Below are 19516 nucleotides of genomic sequence, written 5' to 3' on the forward strand. Positions count from 1 at the left end.
CTGGTATTTCCAGGCCGCCAAACGTGGGTGAGGTAAACTGTTTGCTCAAAAAGGTCAGCTCACGCAGCCGGTAATTTATGCAGTAAATGGTGTGGCTGAAAGATTCACATCATCCGTCTCCTACGGATATATTCAGGAGTGAAGAAATTCGTATGGAGGCAGCAAAAATAAAGTATAGAATACGTCACTGGACTGAAGGGATTAATTAACGGCAGCCTCAACACGCACCTACCTGTACATGAAACGTCGAAAGTGAAGTTGAAGTGCAATGAATGCTGCCATTGGCAGCCGTGACAGTGGCAACTCACCGTCAAATTTCATTCCTTAATCACACACACACACACACACACACACACACACACACACACACACACACACATATATATATATATATATATATATATATATATATATATATATATATATATAATCATACGTCTCTCTCTCTCTCTCTCTCTCTCTCTCTCTTTTGGTGAGCTTTATCGAGAGATGAACGATACAATGTGATGCTATGAAAAAATAGTGCTATGGCAAAGAGGTATAGTTGTAGTACTGTCATTTTCTGCCACTGAACTACATGAAATACGCTTCAAAATGACGAAAATTTAGGCCAGGGAAAGGTGAAAGGACTATGGTGTTCAAAATGTTCGGGAAGTTTATAATGGAAACTGAAATACGGGTGTACTGTACAACTATTTGTAGCTGATGTATTTAGTACACGCAGTTTTCTAACAATGGCCATATACATTCAGCAATATCAGTTTGAAAAATGCAACGTGTGCGGTAGTGAAGGGTGTAGTGTCAGTGTGGTGGTGTGGAGTGTTTGGCTGGTCCATCTGTGGTGTCTTGTTCACAGGGTAGTAGCACGACCAGACTGTTAAGGGTACACAGTGGGCACGAAGGCTTCAGGAATATATCATACATTTTATTGGCGTCGATGAAGGCATACCTTCTCTGAGACTGAGTAACAAGGACAGACTAATATCGCAGAGATAGTACATCCTACAGTGACTTCGGACGGAGGTTGATTTGCTATTTATAAATTAAAAGTCATGCGATAAGTTTGGGGACATTATGACTAGTTTAGCATCGTGATTTCTTCACAGTGTGATGAACTTCATTAATTGGCTGAAAGCGAATTGGTATGTCTCCCATGTAGCTATTTTTTAAATGGAAACAATAAAGTTACGATTTTCATAACTTTCTGATTGCCCACATATACGAGTAAAATAGATATATCCATCATAGCAATAATCACAACTTATTTGAAGAAGTTTTGGAGGGACCCACGTTTGGTTCTGTGAGTCTGTATCTGAAAGTCATAACCGCCCAATACCACCCCACATTTAGAACATTAGGTCTACCTTCAAACTACCGACCAGTTAGCCTTAACACTCACATCATTTTGTGAATTTTAGTCAATACATTGCTTTGAATACAACCTAACATGAATTCTCTCTGTCTAGGTGAAGACTGGTTACATGTAGGCTACTCCAACCCTTTCAGACCAAACATCCTGTGCACCTCTTACTCCTTTTTAAACCTCTTGCAGTGTCTGTAATGGAGCAAGTCCACTCAGTGGCGTAGCTATGAGGAGGCCTGGGGGAGCCGGACCACCCCAGTCAGACCCCTGGCCCCCACTGAAATTTCGGATTATTTAATTTGTGGACAATGTCTAGCAATGTCCCCTCCCCCCCCCCAAAAAAAAAGGGGAATTGACCTCTGTTCGGCCCTTCATCTATCGAAACCTGGCTATGCCATCGGTTGGGGTCCCCTTACAGAATGTGGGAGACAGGCTACTGTACAAGGAGTAGAGAAAGTTCAAGAGGTGTTCACCAGAGGTTTGATTTAAGAATCACAGAATTACTGGGAGAGGCTAAAAGAAGACTAGACTCCTTACAAAGGTGACGGGAGTGGTACATCATCCTTTACGCTAGCCTATACCCAGAGGATCCTAGAAGGCACACTACCAAATACATATGTACAAAGAGGGGAAGGCGTACAGGGCCAAAGCCATCACAAATTTGGTAGGATCTGTACAAAAAGGTCATTAAACTGTCTCACAAAGGCTCAAAATAATACAGGAAGAACGTCTCAACTGCACTGGACCTAGGCTCTTCAACTGTCTCCCCAGTGCCATCAAAGACTTGTAATTTTCAAGCAGAGTCTAGACCAGTTCCTGGAACATATTCCAGAGGAGCCTCGGATACCATTAGGCTGAATCACGAAAGAGGCTTGGTGAAACTCGATTCCTAGTCACTACCAGTACATCAAAATTAAGAACAGGTGTGGATGCAGCGGAACCCAGGCTAACCGTGCTGGTAACACCTAAACCAACGGCAAGAAAGTTTTTTGTTTTTGTTTACATTCGCCATTCAGAACAAGCCCGAACACTCTGGGGAACATTACCGCTGAAGGCCAAGTAGGAAATGATAGGCTTATATGAGAGCAGAGGAATACAATAACGTAATTTTTTTCTTTACTTGTCATGCAATAAGATCCCAACATGCTGGTGACTTTTTTATTTACATTATTTACTTACCATTCAGTGCAAACCCCAACATTCTGGGGAACGTAGCTATGCAAGTATATAGTTGTGTTTACGTTCAACATAATTTTCTGTGTTCTGACCTAATAAATATAGAAAACTAATATTGAAGGGTAACAAAAATAATACAGACTGTTTACAGGTGTAAATCAGCTCTTCCCAAGACTATCTGTAGCCTGTTCATGTTCGAAAGCATGCAGTATTGGCTGTATAGGCTACGTAACTCGCACTCATGAAAATAACTCTATTAATGAATACATATGTTGAACCTGTCCCTCATGACATTACCTTTCATCAATCTCCACGTAGGGTATTTAACTGCTGATTTGTATTTACACCTTTTGAGAGAATTCATGTAATTTTCGTTCACTTCAAAGTACAGTAATCCCTTACACATGATTACCTCCAAAGCCAGCGGACTGGTGTACTTCAGACATTATGCGGTTAGTTCGGGGAGAGTTAAAATTTGAGAGAAATTTATGCCTCAAGGAAGATTTTCTTTAGCTTTGAAAGAATATTTACTTATCTATTATTTTAAAGGGGAGGTGATATACTCACAAGTGGAAGTGTACGTGAAGTTGGATCCGCGCTTGTTCAGTGTTTGCCTGTATACTTGTTTACTTGTAGGTGTTGCGAGGAGATTCTTCAGAGCAATGGTGTTCCAACACTCCATCCGAACCCGGCGTCCATGTGTTGCAGGTCCACTTGGTCCGGTAATGAATTTATAGTCGCTCTGCAGAGTGATGTGTATCCCGGTACTGGCGGCTCATCAGGTACCGTCCTCAGGAATTCGTCCAGTCGGGCTTTGAAGTGTTTTACATAGCAGTTAGTTAGGTCTCGCATTCTTTGTGGCAGGCAGTTGAAGATTCTGGGACCATTGTAGGGCAGACTGGATGAAAGGAGAGTCTTGATCCTCGCTGGTGCTTGTGATGGTGGGGTTTTTCTTACACACCTTCGACCTGCTCTCTGGTTAAAATGTGGTTCCACCTCACTGATATTGGAAGGGTTAGGTACCAATTTTTCAAGGACCTTCCATGTGTAGATGATGCTGTATCTTTCCGTCGCTGCTGAGAATATGGCCCCAGTTTTTTAAGTCCCAGTAGGAGAGTTCTTTCATGCCCTTTAATTGCCTGGTGTTTGGTGTATGCTCTCTGTATGGACTCAAGGGCCTGAATGTCCATAATCCTGTCGGGGGACCATAGCTGACTGCAGTAGTCCAGGATAGGTTGGACAAGTGCCCTCCACAAAGTCAGCCTGCACTCCTTCTCCCGGGAATAGAAGGGTCTAAATTGCCCACCCAGCGATATCTGTTTCCTCTGCTCTGTACCCATGTATTAGTTCTTGGTTGTTTGTCAAAAGGAGGTCCAGGATGTTGTTTCCTCTAGTTGGTATAGTAATTTCTTGACTTAAGAAGAGTTGTTGTAGTGCTCTAGCCTGTTGTAGTGCTCTAGCCTGATCTCGGTCCTCATGACTTCCTCTCCCAATAGTTCCTGCTGGCCATTTGATAATGGGAAGATTAAAGTCTCCCATGATAATAAGGTCGTTTGAGGGAGGAGACAGGTCTTCAATGGTGCAATTCAACTTTGTTAGGACCTCACTAAAGCTTTGTTTGCTGCAGAGTGGGGGACGGTATACTGTATGTTCACCACAATCATTGCTAGTTTTTTGATGTGTAATATTAGCAGTTCTGCTTCACCATTTAAGTAAGAGAGTAAGGTATGGGTGTTCGCCGCCAGGTCGTTTCTAACATATATTGTGACACCCCCATGCGACCTATTTTTTCTGTCCGCTCTAAACACTGTGTAATTTTGTAGCTGTATTTCAGCGTTATTGATGTCCTCACTGAGGTGGGATTCTGTGACAGCGAGGAAGGCAAAATCTTCTAGGTATGATAGGTCAGCTAGGAAAGGGACTTTGTTTCTGTTTGATTTTGGGTACAGGCCTCGGATGTTTCCCATAAGGAAGCATTCTAGAGGCACTTTACTGCACTGAGCCAGGGGAACATTTGAGGTGACATTGGGGTTTGCAGTTGTGGCAGATTTATTTGTTTCCCTATCTGATTTTGAATCAGGTATCCCTGAGCATCTGCCACTTTGCCTAAGTTGGCTATTGTATGTTTGATCTCCATAATCATTTCTAAAAAAATTGCTGTGGCTAGTCTCCTTGGTAGTTTGCTCTAGGCACTGCTGTAGTTTGGGTGCAAGGTGTTGTGGTCTTTGGGGGGCCTGTTGGGGCAGCGAGTCATCTTGGGGCTCTTTTTTGTTCTCGTTTCCACTGTTCCCGTCGGGTTCCACGAATATGTGTAAGTGCACTTTATTGAGGCATATATGTTTATGCACTGAGTTTCGGCAAAGGACTGGGTGATAGTTAGGGCATTCCTTCCCTAGTTTGCAGCCTCGTTTTCCTCTTGGGCCGTGATTTATCAGTCTTTGGCATGGTTTGGGATGACTAAACTTACTGTACAACCTTTGCCACTGATCCCATGTTTGCAACTTCCCCTCCTGTAGTAGCGACAAATACGGGCGTTCCCTTTTTTCACTGGTGGACAGCTAACTATTTGGCTTACCTGGTTGTCTGTCTGGGTTTCTGCCATTGGAGAGGCATTACTGCTAATATTTTAAACAGAATTTTGTGTGGCTGCTAGAAGGCTGAGGCTAGCATCTTCTGGTGTACTGCTACGGTCATCGCTCTTTATCGTTACCCCAGTCTCTTGGCTTTCAGTAGTCTCAGGTCTAGTTTCTTCTGAGCCCTCCACTTTCTTTTTTTGTTCTTACTTCTCAGCTACCTTACATTCTACAAGCTCATCAAGCAAATCATTGTAGTTTGCATGGGTTTGCTTAGTGCAAGTCAAGCATGTGAACACTTCCTGTTTGTTGTCGTCAGGATTATAATGAAATAATCAGGCAATAGAATGCATGTGTAATGGCTCCACATTTGGCAGTTACTACACTTGATATCGGATTTGCAGGGATTCTGGCAGACAATGCAGGGATATACGTCACTAACCTATGTTTCGTTACCATGCCTGTCTTTGTTTACGTTGCTTGTGGGGGCAGCCATCTTGGTTCCTTGCGTTGTCTTGGTTGCTTTAAACTCCATTTCTGCTTTTAGTCCCAAATTTTCTGTACCCTTCTCTTTGTGTGGAAAACCCTTACATATTCATGTACAGTTATGGTGTATATGGCTGCCACAGAGTAGATATGTTAATCACAAATCCGGGAAACAAAGGAGCTCTCACAAATGTGTTGTTTCTGCATTTCCTGCTTGTTTTCTTGTTCAACTTCTTCCACTGAATCCACTCCAGTATTGAACGGTTGATAACATCTTGTATGTCTACGTGTGTGTTGACGCCATTTAGTTAATCTTCCGTGTCTCCGCGTGTTCTGTATCCTAATCAGAATATGAATGTCACAAATACATTGTGCTTATCTGTATCTGCTTTTGTATTTCCCGCCTCATCATGATCTACTTTCTGCAGCAGCCTTTTGAATTTTTTATGACTTGTATGATGCTGACAGAATATTGGCAATTTGTCTGCACGCAATAAATAAAAAAATATGAACATGTATTCAGCATTTATTTTCCATCTCAGAATATTTTGAACCTGCGCATAACGCTGTGTACATCCCCTCTATCACACAGCCGCCGAGATGGTATGTAGCTGAAGACCGTGATGCAAACATTTATCGCGGCATATCCATTCATCTGGGTTTTTCGTCATGGTAAAAGTTTTACAAGCTGTAGATCCTAGTTTCAGGTGCTACTGTGTGCGATAATTAGGTACAGATTGGTGATGTGAGAGGAGCATGTGATTGTGAAGAAGCCTTGTTTACATAACAGAACCTGTCTTGGAATATTATAAAATCTGTATCATGCAGCAGTAGTGCTCATCACACAGCGTTGGGGATCTATTTTAATCAGGGTTCAGTGGTACTGGTTACGTGTTGACGGAATTATATGAGTTAAGCTATTCCTAACGAGGCAAAGTTCATCATTAATGAGGATGGAGATGCACTTCTTCTCCCTGGTTGTTTTCTATATTTTTCTAATAATTTTTGTGGTGGTAAAAGATTTTCTACTGTAGATTTTGCTTTCCGGTTTTTATGTTCATTCCGATTCACACGTTACTTACCGGGTAAGCACTAAAATCAAGCCACAACTGAAATTTGCTTGTTACAACTATAATAGTCCAACCTTACATATTCATAACCAATTTACTTGTTACAACTATATGTTAATAGCTCAGTCGTACATATTCATAACCAAGCTGTACCTAACCTAAATTAACATGATTAACTCAGCAGTTTGTGCAGTTTTAGAGACCCACATTATTAAGGAAAATAATTTTAGTACTAGATACATCAGTGGTGATAACACTTGATTATCAGGCAAAAAATAGGGAGAGAACAAACAGTATCAATTTGTGATATTATAGAAACCCACTTGAATGTCCTTGATGGCATGTTTACTGCTGATCCTGCAGACTAGACAGGACATCAGCACGCCAAACGCAAATGTACTCAATTTTTAAACCATAAGTAGCAGTGGAAGCCAAACTCGAGGCATTGAAAGCCATTTTGGGGGCAAAGTTCCTCAAACCCCTAAATGATTATAACCTGTCTCACAGCATGCAAACTAAAATGAGCTTTAGGTTAAATTTGTGCCAAAACAGTATGGTGTGGTAAGAGCCTTGGTTCATCATGGTGGGTTTGGTAATCATCACAGCCATGCAGTAGCAAAGGTAGGTGTGATTGTGAAGCAAATTTTATGCGGTAAGACAAACATTCAAATATGGTACAGGTTAGCAGAATAACAATGTGATTTAATTAAAATGCATCATTTCTGTAAAATCTAAGGGTGCAGCCACACGACATGACGAATAGGGAGGTAGTGTTGAGCGATTAGCAGCGAGGTGAGTCAGTGCAATACCTGACCATATAGGAAGTGGCAGCCACACGTGTGACATAGTCAGAAGCTGTTCATTGGTGCAGGGATGCCTGTGGATGCCGCTAGGCAGTGTGCGACATTTTGGAATATGCTGCTTTGCGTAGCAAAGAGTGTGGCAGGTGAGTGGGGCGACAAACCTCCCTGCTCATTCAGTGTGACCACCCACATAGGGTTTAGTGAGTTTCATTGTGTTGCCTCCCCACACAAGTCTACCTGCTCATCGTGTTTGGTGTTGCCATGTCTAAGATATATGCAGGCTGAAGTGTGGAAATGGAACTCCCATTTTATGAACATTTTTAAAGCAAACATATAAAAACTGAGTGAATTTTTCTATTTGAAGGTTGGATTGAAACAGGGATGTGTCATGTCTCCATGGTTCAGTCTGTATATGGATGGAGTTATAAAAGAGATACAAGGTAGGGCATTGTATGTTGGAGTGGCCCTAATGAGAGAGGGCAGTTTTTGGAAACTCGCTCCACTGTTGCTTGCAGATGATACTGTGTTATTAAGCGAGATGAAGGGGAGCTGCAAGGCATGGTGGATGAGTTTGGGAGAGTGTGTGTGAAATGGAATCTAAAGGTGAATATAGGGAAGAGTAAAGTTAGGGTCTTCAAGAGAAGTGAAGTCAGTGAATGTACAGTGAGGTTGGATGAGGAGGAAATGGAAAATGTGAATGTGTTTAAGTACTGGTACATAGGTAGTGTGATGAGTAAGGATGGAAGTTTAGTGGGTGAAGTGCTTGAAAGGGTACAACAAGGAAGAAACGTTGCTGATTCCATGAAAGCAGTGATAAGAAACAGGGAAGTGAGCATGGAGGTGAAAAAGTTGCTACCTGACAGTATTGTGATGCCAGCTCTAACATATGGAAGTGAAGCTTGGACCTTGTTGGAGGGAGTGAGAGCAGTGGAAGAGAGTTACCATATTTGAGAGGAGTATGTGGTCACATGGAGAGACAGACTGACAAATGAGGAAGTGAAGGAGTGTTGTGGTGTGGATGTGGAAGTGACAGGAAGCATTAGGAGAAACACACTGAGGTGGTTTGGCCATGTGGAGAGGATGAAGAGAGAGAGAGGGAGACTGATGAGGAGAGTGTACGTGAGGTGGAGGGATGGAGTGGAGAGGTATATGAGAGAGGGGTGTGTGAGCTGGAAGCAGAGCAGTGAAATGGCAGGGGACAGAGCGACATGGTGGCGATTTGTTTGTGGCCACCCATTACGGGATGAAGGCATCTGGCAATAGATGGATGGATAGATAGATAGACATTTTAAAAAATTCACTATGTATGCAAAGCTATAATAAATAACAAAGGTTCCTGTCAAAACTTCATTCCGATAGGAAATGTGGAAATACCACATCATTCATATTTTATGCCTGATCTAACCTTCAGCTAGAAAACACTCAGAGCACATGCCTCTGCCAATGCCATTGCTATTGAAAAGGATCCAGATCTGCCCAAACATTTATTTAATAATTTCTTGACCCATGGGTCACTCTTCCACAAAATTTTTTTTTAAAGTCATTGAGAACTTTTGGAGATATTGTGTGGAATACTCTGGATCTGGATCCGCCCCCAAATTTAATAACGTTTTCCCTGGCTCATGGCACACCCTCCAACAAAATTTCATTGAAATTCATTGAGAACTTTTGGAGATATCGTCAGGACAAAGACAGACAGACAGTCAAACAAACATAGGTGAGTGCATAACCTCACTCAACTTTGTTGGCGAAGGTAACAATTGCCGTGATCCCCTATAAAGCATCATATTTGATATATCTGTAATTTTGTATATACTGTACAGTCACCACAACATAACCCTGTTGTAAAATGAGGTTGACCTCTAGTGACTAACCCTTTTTTCCTAACCATCCATGTTTCCATTAAATAGGATGGAGTATGTAAAGGGAAGATTAAAGTAATAGAATCCACTTTAATCAGCCTGTGTGGTTGGTTAAAACTAAAACTGTTAGACATAGTTTTGAAAAATCATTATGGTAATATTTTGTGCATGTAATTATAGATGTTACATATATATGTATACCATATATATATAGATAGAAAGATAGATAGATAGATAGGAGCCTCTGTGGTATGGTGGTAGAGTGTGCGTTTCGTGCACGGGTGAACCAGGGTTCGCGCCTCGCCAGGGTAATAAACTTTGGGAGTGTTCACCCGGCCACGTACTGCATTGGCGGACACAAGGGGTACTGTGGTTGAACCAGTGTTGCTTACTGTAAAGTATGCATGCACCCAGTCGGCTTGCGCGGGCCGATTACACTTGGTTCACAGACTACACACACATCCAAAGCCACTCCAACACTACAATTACACTAACAAGCACTTCTTACCCTACATACAATCTCTACCAGACAGCCTAAGCCACTTGGTAGAGATACATTGGCTATATTGTTCCAACTTTGGTCGGGATAGGCCGGTCCTGCAGTGGATACTCAAATGGCTGATGATGATGATAGATAGATAGATAGACTTATATATATATATATATATATATATAATGTGTGTATGTTTGTGTACATTACTGAATTCAGTGCCTCTTCACTACAATAATGTGTCTATTTCAGTCGCTCGTGCTACCAGATAAATTCCAGCACATCCTGCGTCTGATGAACACCAATATTGATGGCAAACGTAAGGTTATGTTTGCCATGACTGCCATCAAGGGTGTTGGTCGCCGTTACTCCAACATTGTTCTGAAGAAAGCGGACATTGACCAGAGCAAGCGGGCTGGTGAACTCACTGAAGAGGAGGTCAGGATTTCACCGTTGGTTGTTGGGTATTAAGGTTTTTGCTTGTGCACTGGGGTATGGAATGAAAGGTTGGAAGATAGCAGCTAGTAGCCTTGCACTGCCAGAAGTTTCTTTGAACTAAATAAATGTCTTTGGCATCATCCAAGTTTAGATACTGTATGGTACCTAACTACCATACCACTTACTTGGAAATGGAATATCATTAATATGATGGGGACTGAGGGAAAGTACGGGTATGAGGTACAGTAGTACAGTGAATGTAAGATAATCAGTCCATCATTGAAGAATTAATTGTAAGAAAAATTGAGGAAAATAGTGGGAGTGCTAGCTAGGCAGTACAAAATAATACACTGATCCCTTGGTTATTGCACATAATTGGTATGGTACCGAACATGATGCATGATAGCATAGACACAGATGATGATGCATGATAACATAGACACAGAACCTATGGGATATATCCTAATTGGTTCCAGGCACCTCAAGTGCAGGCCCAAGTTTTCCCTTTTTATTACAATTTAGGCCCACTAAATACATGCATACTGTTATGGTGAGTACCCGAGACACAGATAGGCGTGGTTAGGTTAATAGAAAGTGATGAAAAGGGCACAGTGAAGAAGAAACACATACCCTAGAGAGACCTGAGATGGGCTTGAGGTAAGGGGTTCCAAGACTAGGAACTGAAGAGTTAATGGTTAGTAGTCTATCTCATGTGAGATAACCCCTTGAGAAGGGCCTAATCTTTGAATCCCTCAGAGCCATGAGAACCCACAGACACTGCAACATCAATGTTGGCAGAAACCAGCTCAAGTGCTCGATAATGTTTCTGAGCCGAAATGTGCTCACAGATGCTCACATATGACTTCTGGTAGAAGGCCTCTTCTCTAGGCCTGTGGCAACAGTTTTTCACTATTTAACTGGGTCTGAAATGGTGGTGGTCGGGGTGGTCATGAATTTTAGCCTTACAATTGAATTTCTGCTCATTGTTCTTCCAGGCAGGGTCCAGGTTTTTCTCATTCTGATACTGATCTAGCATACGCCACACTCTCACTGAGGCTGTTCCATGTACCAACCACTCTATCACAAAATGCATACTTTCTTAGATTTAAACATGCTTGTTGCTTTTATGTCTTCCTATCATGCCCCTTTGTTGTTGATTCTTCTCTGTTCTCAAAAATGTCCTTACACACTTCACTGTCGTAAATTCCACTCATAATTTTAAATGTTTCAATCATATCCCCATGTGTTCTTCTGAAGGCAAGGGTGGGTAAGTCCAGCTTTCTTAGTTGTTCCTCATATGTGAGATCCTTCAATGTAGCCACCAACTTTATGGCTCTTTGTTGTACGTTTTCAATGATTTCAATGTGTTTCATTTTATATGGACTCCAAATCTGATTTGCATATTCCAGGTGTGGCCTCACTAGTGCTGTATATAGATATTTAAACATTTCTTCATCTAACGTTCTCCTTAACAATCCTACCGTTCTGTTGCTCCTATTGATCTTCTCTGCCAGGTGTTTCTCAAAATTCAGATAACTGTCTATCACTATCCTCCAGGTCTTTCTCTTTGTCTGTTTCTTTAATCTCTTATGTTAAAACATATCTTCTGCTAGTTGCCATTGTTCTCCCTATTCGCATATAACCACACTTCTCCGGATGAAATGTTAGAATCTATTTTTCGGACCATTTCCCTCCTTCAGTCAAATCGTCTTGTAATTCCTGACAATCCATGATTTCACTTATTTTCTTGAATAATTTAGTATCATCAGCGTAAAGTTATACTTCACTGTTACGGATTACATCAGGCAAATCATTGATATATATAACAATAGTGGTCCCAGAACAGAACCCTGTGGCACACCACCAATTACATCCTGCCATTCTGATGCTTGCCCTTCAACAATAACCCTTTGCATATGATTACTCTAAGAATGGTTTAATCTTTTCTAAATATCTCCAATTATGTTGTAACTTTTCAGTTTTTCCAGTAGTCTTCTGTGTAGTACTGTATCAAATGCCTTCATGAAATCACAGTAGGTCACGAGAATCGCATCTCCCTGTGCTATAATGGCAGGTGAATTTTCATCGCATTGATGATGAAAACTGTTGTAACCAAGGGATCACTGTAATTGGCCTTTGTTTATTTTTATGATGGGTTTGCATGTTCAACAGATTATGCAGTTGAATTGTACATACCTGAATATTTGTCTATTCTAATATTTTATTTATTTTCTCTTCATTTTGTGGTCATATAAAGAGCATTTATAACATTTCCTTATATTAAACTGTCACCCCAGCTGTAGCTATGGATGGTTTCATTAGGCTATCGCCAAGTGATTTTGCTCAGCTTTTATCGACAGCCTGTGGTAATGAATATTGAAAACTTGACCAAGCTGTGCCAGTTTGAAGCCACACCAGAGCTGAATAAAATCAAATGGAGGTAGCCTGAATAAAATTACAGTACTGTATGAATTGTCCTAACTGAGGAGGTTATAGAAGTAACAAAAGATGAGTTTTAAGTAATAACAACAAGAATGATCAACAGTGTAAATTATTTTTTTGGATCTGTTCTGTCTAAATTTATCTAATTTGGGCCTCCGAGAATGTATTTACACTCAAATTTTGCACTGACCATCCATGAGTCTTTTATGGTGACTGAATGGGTGTGGCTCTGCAGACAAATTAGGTGGCACAGATTCAAAACCAAAGTACAGCATCAGGTGGTTCCCAGCCATTCGATGGGTTGATGTGGAGCAGCCACTTATTCACTTGCAGTGAACTTCCAGCCATACAATGAATCTGCCAAATGAGGGCCAGGAATATGACTCACTCCTTTTTACTACCCGTGCTGCCACCTTAGTACCTAGCATTCCCTTCCTCTTGAAGCTTCATGTTTAAGCTTATTTTTTAGATACTGTATTCATATTGTGGTTGGGAGATGGACATATTGCTTTGCTACCAGTTTATATTGTGAGTTGTATGCAGGTGCTGTTAGAACTGTCCCTTCATCAAAAGGCATCTGCATATATTATTGTGTTAGATGTAACTAATGAAGGTAGATAAAAAGAGATATTCCACCTGAATGAACTATTGTTCATTCAGACTATATGTTTCTGACATGAATTATATCTACAGTAATCATCATAGAATCAAAGACTAAATGCTGTTTATTTGACAAATGAAATAATTGTCTGACTGTTTCCTGTTTTTTCCATTGAGGTTGCTATGCCATAATAGAAGTACCTTATGATTAATTTCAGTTTTTTTTTTTTTTTTTTTTTTTTTTTTTTTTTTTTGTGCCATATTAATGTACAATATTTTCCATTGTTTTTTTTATCTTGAAAAGTTAAGTGCACAATAACTTAACCTTTATTATGTATGACTGCTTAAAGTGCATTTTGCAGGTTGAAAAGATCGTGACGATCATGAGCAACCCACGTCAGTACAAGATTCCTGACTGGTTCCTCAATAGGCAGAAGGATCTCAAGGATGGCAAATACAGCCAGGTATGCACAATGTATCTGATAATCTTAAGTAATTTTGATAAGTAGTTCTTAATGTTTTAAGTAAGTTTGTCACATAGTTTGACAAGGAAATATAATGGTTAACCCATGGCTGTGACAAACTGTTAACTCATGATTGCCCATACATGCACATCATCAGAACATGTTCACATTGTTTCTTCGATTATTATCTCTCTTTTAGATATGAGCGTAAAGTTGCAAACTGTGTTGAAATGTAATTAAGAAGCATAGGCAAGATTATATGTAACTATTACACCATTTACGTACAGAACATAAATCCATTTGGCCACCACTCTCGTGAGTAATTTAGGCCTAGCACAGTATTGTATATCCCACATTTTTTTTTTTTTTTTTCTCTGAACCTATGGTTTTCTGACTTCTTTATTTGTCTACTAAACAGTGTCAAGGTAACAACACTTTCACACAGAATCAGGCTAAACAGTGAGTGAATCTTCAGTAAAAGGCATATTAATGTTTCTTCTGTCCCCATCCAGTATGCTGATATTGATGGTAAAAATCTGTGTCGGAAAAAATTAAGAAAATGGCAATTCGTACTGGTTACACCACTAAGACCATCTCTGCTTGGAGAGTGGAGGAATTTTTTGTACAGAAAGTTTTGTGTTGCCTTTATGTATACTGCATATATACTGTATATGTACAGTATATACAGTACAGTAAAAGTCCTGTAATCCGAATGGCAGCGAACTGAGGCTCTTTCGGACATTTGTTTTTTCGGACTATTGGAAGGGCCCTCTGAAAACATTAAAAATACAGTATGTACACTCACGATCAATAATTTCTGCTCGGGCGCTCCCTTCCTACCCCTGTATACCCCAGGGAAGAGGGGATGGGGGAACGAAATGAGCTCCACCCGCTTCTACCCCAGCTCCCGACCCCCCCCATGCCCCTGCCCAACCCTCCCCCATGCCCCTGCCCAACCCCCTACCCAACCCATCATTCTTAACTGGCAGTTATATCTGAAGATAATTTCATGCATAACACTCTTACACTCTAGGTGCCACTACTGATACAAACATAGAACACAAGGATAAATTAAAAGTATATAGTATAACTATTGATATGCTGCAGCAAGAAGTTAATGCAATATAACGTTGACAGTGAAACAAAAACATTACTATGGCCACCTCAGGCCGCACGTTTTGAGTGCACTGCTTTGGAAACACACACACGCACACAGACAGACAGACACACAGACACAGACACACAGACACAGACACACAGACACAGACACACAGACACAGACACACAGACACAGACACACAGACACAGACACACAGACACAGACACACAGACACAGACACACAGACACAGACACACAGACACAGACACACAGACACAGACACACAGACACAGACACACAGACACACAGACACACAGACACACAGACACACAGACACACAGACACAGACACAGACACACAGACACAGACACACAGACACAGACACACAGACACAGACACACAGACACAGACACACAGACACAGACACACAGACACACACACACAGACACACACACACACAGACACACACACACACACAGACACACACACACACAGACACACACACACACAGACACACACACAGACACACAGACACACACACACACACACACACACACACACACACACACACACACACACACACACACACACACACACACACACACACACACACACACACACACACACACACACACACACACACACACACACACACACACACACACACACACACACACACACACACACACACACACACACACACACACACACACACACACACACACACACACACACACACACACACACACACACACACACACACACACACACACACACACACACACACACACACACACACACACACACACACACACACACACACACACACACACACACACACACACACACACACACACACACACACACACACACACACACACACACACACACACACACACACACACACACACACACACACACACACACACACACACACACACACACACACACACACACACACACACACACACACACACACACACACACACACACACACACACACACACACACACACACACACACACACACACACACACACACACACACACACACACACACACACACACACACACACACACACACACACACACACACACACACACACACACACACACACACACACACACACACACACACACACACACACACACACACACACACACACACACACACACACACACACACACACACACACACACACACACACACACACACGTGCGCAGTATGAGGCCTGGGATGGCTGTTCACTAATTCCATTCTCTCTTCATATTCTGTAACATTGCACTGGGAGTCACCTTCTCTCTCAATAACCATCACTTTACCCTTTTCTACATTGACTCTCAAGGTACGATGCTCACAGACATCAGCGAAACTCAGCACTAAACTACCAAGTTCTTGTCCGGTATTTGCACATAGTACTGCATCATCAGCATTCAACAAATTTGAGAGATTCCATCCATCACCATTCATTACCAACACCATACCCCTCTCCATTACTCGTTTGTGATGCCATCCTTCAGCCAGTTGACTGAGGGTGCTTTTTAAAGTACATTTAATGGAACTTTCATTCGATAGATTATGACTGGTTTAGGTGGAAAGAAGTTAGGATGCTGCTGCTAACTGTTTGTATACAGTAGACTTTTGCTGTATCCAACAGAGTTTGGATTTATCGAACACCTCTGAGCTCACTGAATTGTCATCGGTTATATTGAACAGGGTCAATAAACGGGGCGGTACACTGTACAATACATGTGTTTCCTACCCTTTTTTTTTTCCCCCACCCTGGCCTAAAATTGAACCTCTCCCCATCATGATTGCCGAGTTGTAATAACAGATTATAGTACTGTACAGTAACACTGTATTGTACTAGTTATGAAAAGTTGTGACTTGTGGAATAAGCTGCAAAAGGGCAGAAATTATTGGCCAAGTTAGTGTAATATGGGTGTAGCTTTCATGTACAGTAGTCATGTATTTTCAGTTGTGTTTGAATTGCCATCTAGGGGGGATTACCTTCGGATTGTTTAATTGGCTTTATGAAACCACGCTTCCCCCAGTTAATTCGGTATAGTGAGGGTCTACTGGAATAAATATTGAAATAAAATTTAACAGTAGCTACTTAATTTAAAGTCTGTTCAGATGCATCATGTGGCACATCCTAGAGCCTGGTTTCCCTGATGGTTCCCAGGTGTAGATAATGTGCTAGAGAAATCTGGTTGGGTTATTCCTTTCTTGTCTTGAGTGTCAAGCAAGAGTTTAATAACCTAGGCAGACATTAACTCGTTCGTGCATGTAAGTGTTGTTTTAAGTATATTGGGTAGAGGTTGGGTTCTAAATATCAGGCATTGCCATCCTTCCATATAGGTCATGTCTAACAACTTGGAGACAAAGCTGCGTGAGGATCTTGAGAGAATGAAGAAGATCCGTGCGCATCGTGGTCTGAGGCACTTCTGGGGTCTGCGAGTGAGAGGTCAGCATACCAAGACCACTGGCCGTCGTGGACGCACTGTTGGTGTATCCAAGAAGAAGTAAATAATAAATATCCAACACTGACCTATAAGTTTTCTTTCCAGCCAACTCGTGTTAGCTTCCTAGCTGATACTAGGCATTAGAGCATTATTTTATTATAAATAGAAGGATTGTGAGCTTTCTGGTGTTAAGAAAATCTTATTGAGAACAAGATGTATGTCATTGTCCCAAGTAACTTCTACTCATTTGCTAAAGGTGGGTATCAACTGTATGGCCACTGATTTCATTGGGAACAAAACACGAGATACAGTCTTCACTCCCCTTCCCATCGTCCCCTTTCTGATGCTCTAGGAAATGAGAGTCAGCCTACAACTTCAAGGCCCGAATGTGCTAGATTTTCTTGGGAATGATCCCTTTTTTTTTTTTTTTTTTGAGCCAGATCAAATTTTGTGAAAATATATAAAAGCAAGACAACGGGAACCAATAGATTTTATGCCTCTTTTAAGAGGTTGAACTTCATTCTTTTTATGAGGTGAAGTCAGAGTTAAAAGTATTGGTATTGTTAGAAATTCTCTCAACAAGCTCTTACAATTATCTGTCTGCAGTACAGTACCGTAGAGTGATCTCTTGGTTACATGTGTTTTTTTTTGTCTGCAAGATGAAAATCTGCACTCCTGGTGTTGTAGCATGTTTTTCAGCTCAAAAACATTATTGTGTGCCTGAGCTGGTTTCTGCTGACAGTGGTGCATTGTCTGTGGTGTCTGATGGCTTTGAGGGATTCATAGATGAGACCCTGCTCAAGGAGTTAATGCAAAGTGGTGAAGACCACTAACTCTGCACCCCTACCGTTGGAATCCCTTACCTCAAGCCCATCTTAATTCTCAGTATTATGATTGGATGATGGATGGATGTGTTTCTTCCCAGTTGTGCCCTTTTCATTGCATTCTATGAACCGATCATGTCGGTTTGTGTTTTTGGTACGTATGTATTTAATGGGTCTAAATTGTAGTACTCAGAAAATTTGGGCTTGCCCTTGGGGTACCTAGTATCAGTTAGGATAAATCCCAAATGCTGTGTGCATTCATTATCATGTGCCATGTTCAATACCAGTTATGTGTTATAACTAAAGGATGATTGTATTTATAACCAGACACATTCATCCTGTTAGGGGTGGCCACATGCAAATCATGAAAATAGACAAAATACAGTATTGGTCATCATCCATTCATTGCCAGACACCATGTATCCCAGAAGTGGGGTGGTAATGTGAGGAAATAAAGCCATTAAACACAGGCATTCAGCAGAATGTCATACTAGCCTATGTGGTACAAAACAGTTTGAACAGGGAAATACTTGACCTTTAGAGTAACCCTTGTTGAATGAACACAGTAGACCCTCTGTATACTGGATGAACCGAGGGACAAGCCCGATCCGATAAAATCGATAATCTGGTAAATCCAATGCCGAAACAGCATATTCTATTACTAAAAGTGAAAGCTATACCAGTCTCATACTAACTTTGCCTATATTTTCACACCCTCGTCGTAGCTGTTCATGACTCGGCAATCTTGAGGGGCAGAAGATGGGAAAAATCTCTGCTAGTGTTGGTTCTGAGCCACTCTGCATGTGGGGAACAGTCTGGGAGGCCTGCATCATAATGCCTCATAAAGTTAGTGTATAATGTTAAATGCAAAAAAATTGTCCGATGGACCCAGAGTTGTCTGGTAGGTTCAGCTTTGGTTTTTCCCATTGACCTGATGGTATCTGATACTGTATATCTAACTGTTTGTCCAGGGCCCCTCAAAGTTTTCATCAAATCCAATATCGATTCCAGTGAGGTACAGTAAAGTGAGGGTCTACTGTGGGGTTTAAAAAAGCACACATCAAGTTCAGACATACCTGTATTGTCAGTTGCTAGTCCAGGCACTGTTTTTTATATATTTTTTCAACTGGGCTCAACAAGCTGAACCTGATCATGTGATGAATCAAGGCACAAGTTAATCTGGTGGACTGAGACAAAACAGTTTAGTGTGTGAGCTAAGTGATATGGGCTGGACCTTCCGTATGTGTGCCATTCCAGCCCTTTTTAGTCCAGATTCCATCTCAAGCCCAACCATTTGCTTCACTTTTTATATTTTTGTATTTTTCTTGATAGATGCACTTGAGTTACCTGTGCTAGAGAAT

At 41.3% G+C, this 19516-nt stretch overlaps 1 protein-coding gene across 2 annotated transcripts; it reads left to right on the forward strand.

Annotated features, from left to right (window-relative positions):
• Positions 1-6169: 6169 nt before the first annotated feature.
• RpS18 (ribosomal protein S18) lies at positions 6170-17416 on the forward strand. Of its 2 annotated transcripts, none has more exons than XM_080279492.1 (4): positions 6170-6201; positions 10076-10261; positions 13666-13767; positions 17228-17416. In XM_080279492.1, the coding sequence occupies exons 1-4, from the start codon at positions 6199-6201 to the stop codon at positions 17393-17395; spliced, it is 459 nt and encodes a 152-aa protein (XP_080135618.1). In that variant the 5' UTR covers positions 6170-6198; the 3' UTR covers positions 17396-17416. The 2 variants fall into 2 exon arrangements, with proteins under 2 accessions (XP_080135618.1, XP_080135619.1); XM_080279493.1 differs by having other exon boundaries at positions 6173-6270.
• Positions 17417-19516: the final 2100 nt, after the last annotated feature.

This window comes from Coenobita brevimanus, chromosome 78 (genome assembly GCF_032717465.1).
Source record: "Coenobita brevimanus isolate Jiangsu-jjx chromosome 78, ASM3271746v2, whole genome shotgun sequence".
Classification (NCBI taxonomy): domain Eukaryota; kingdom Metazoa; phylum Arthropoda; class Malacostraca; order Decapoda; family Coenobitidae; genus Coenobita; species Coenobita brevimanus.

Bases quoted from the DNA above. Each gene is read 5' to 3' on its own strand.
- RpS18 (XM_080279492.1), top strand. The intron at 10,262-13,665 runs GTCAGGATTTCA...TGCATTTTGCAG, and splicing joins GTGAACTCACTGAAGAGGAG to GTTGAAAAGATCGTGACGAT. The intron at 13,768-17,227 runs GTATGCACAATG...CCTTCCATATAG, and splicing joins AGGATGGCAAATACAGCCAG to GTCATGTCTAACAACTTGGA.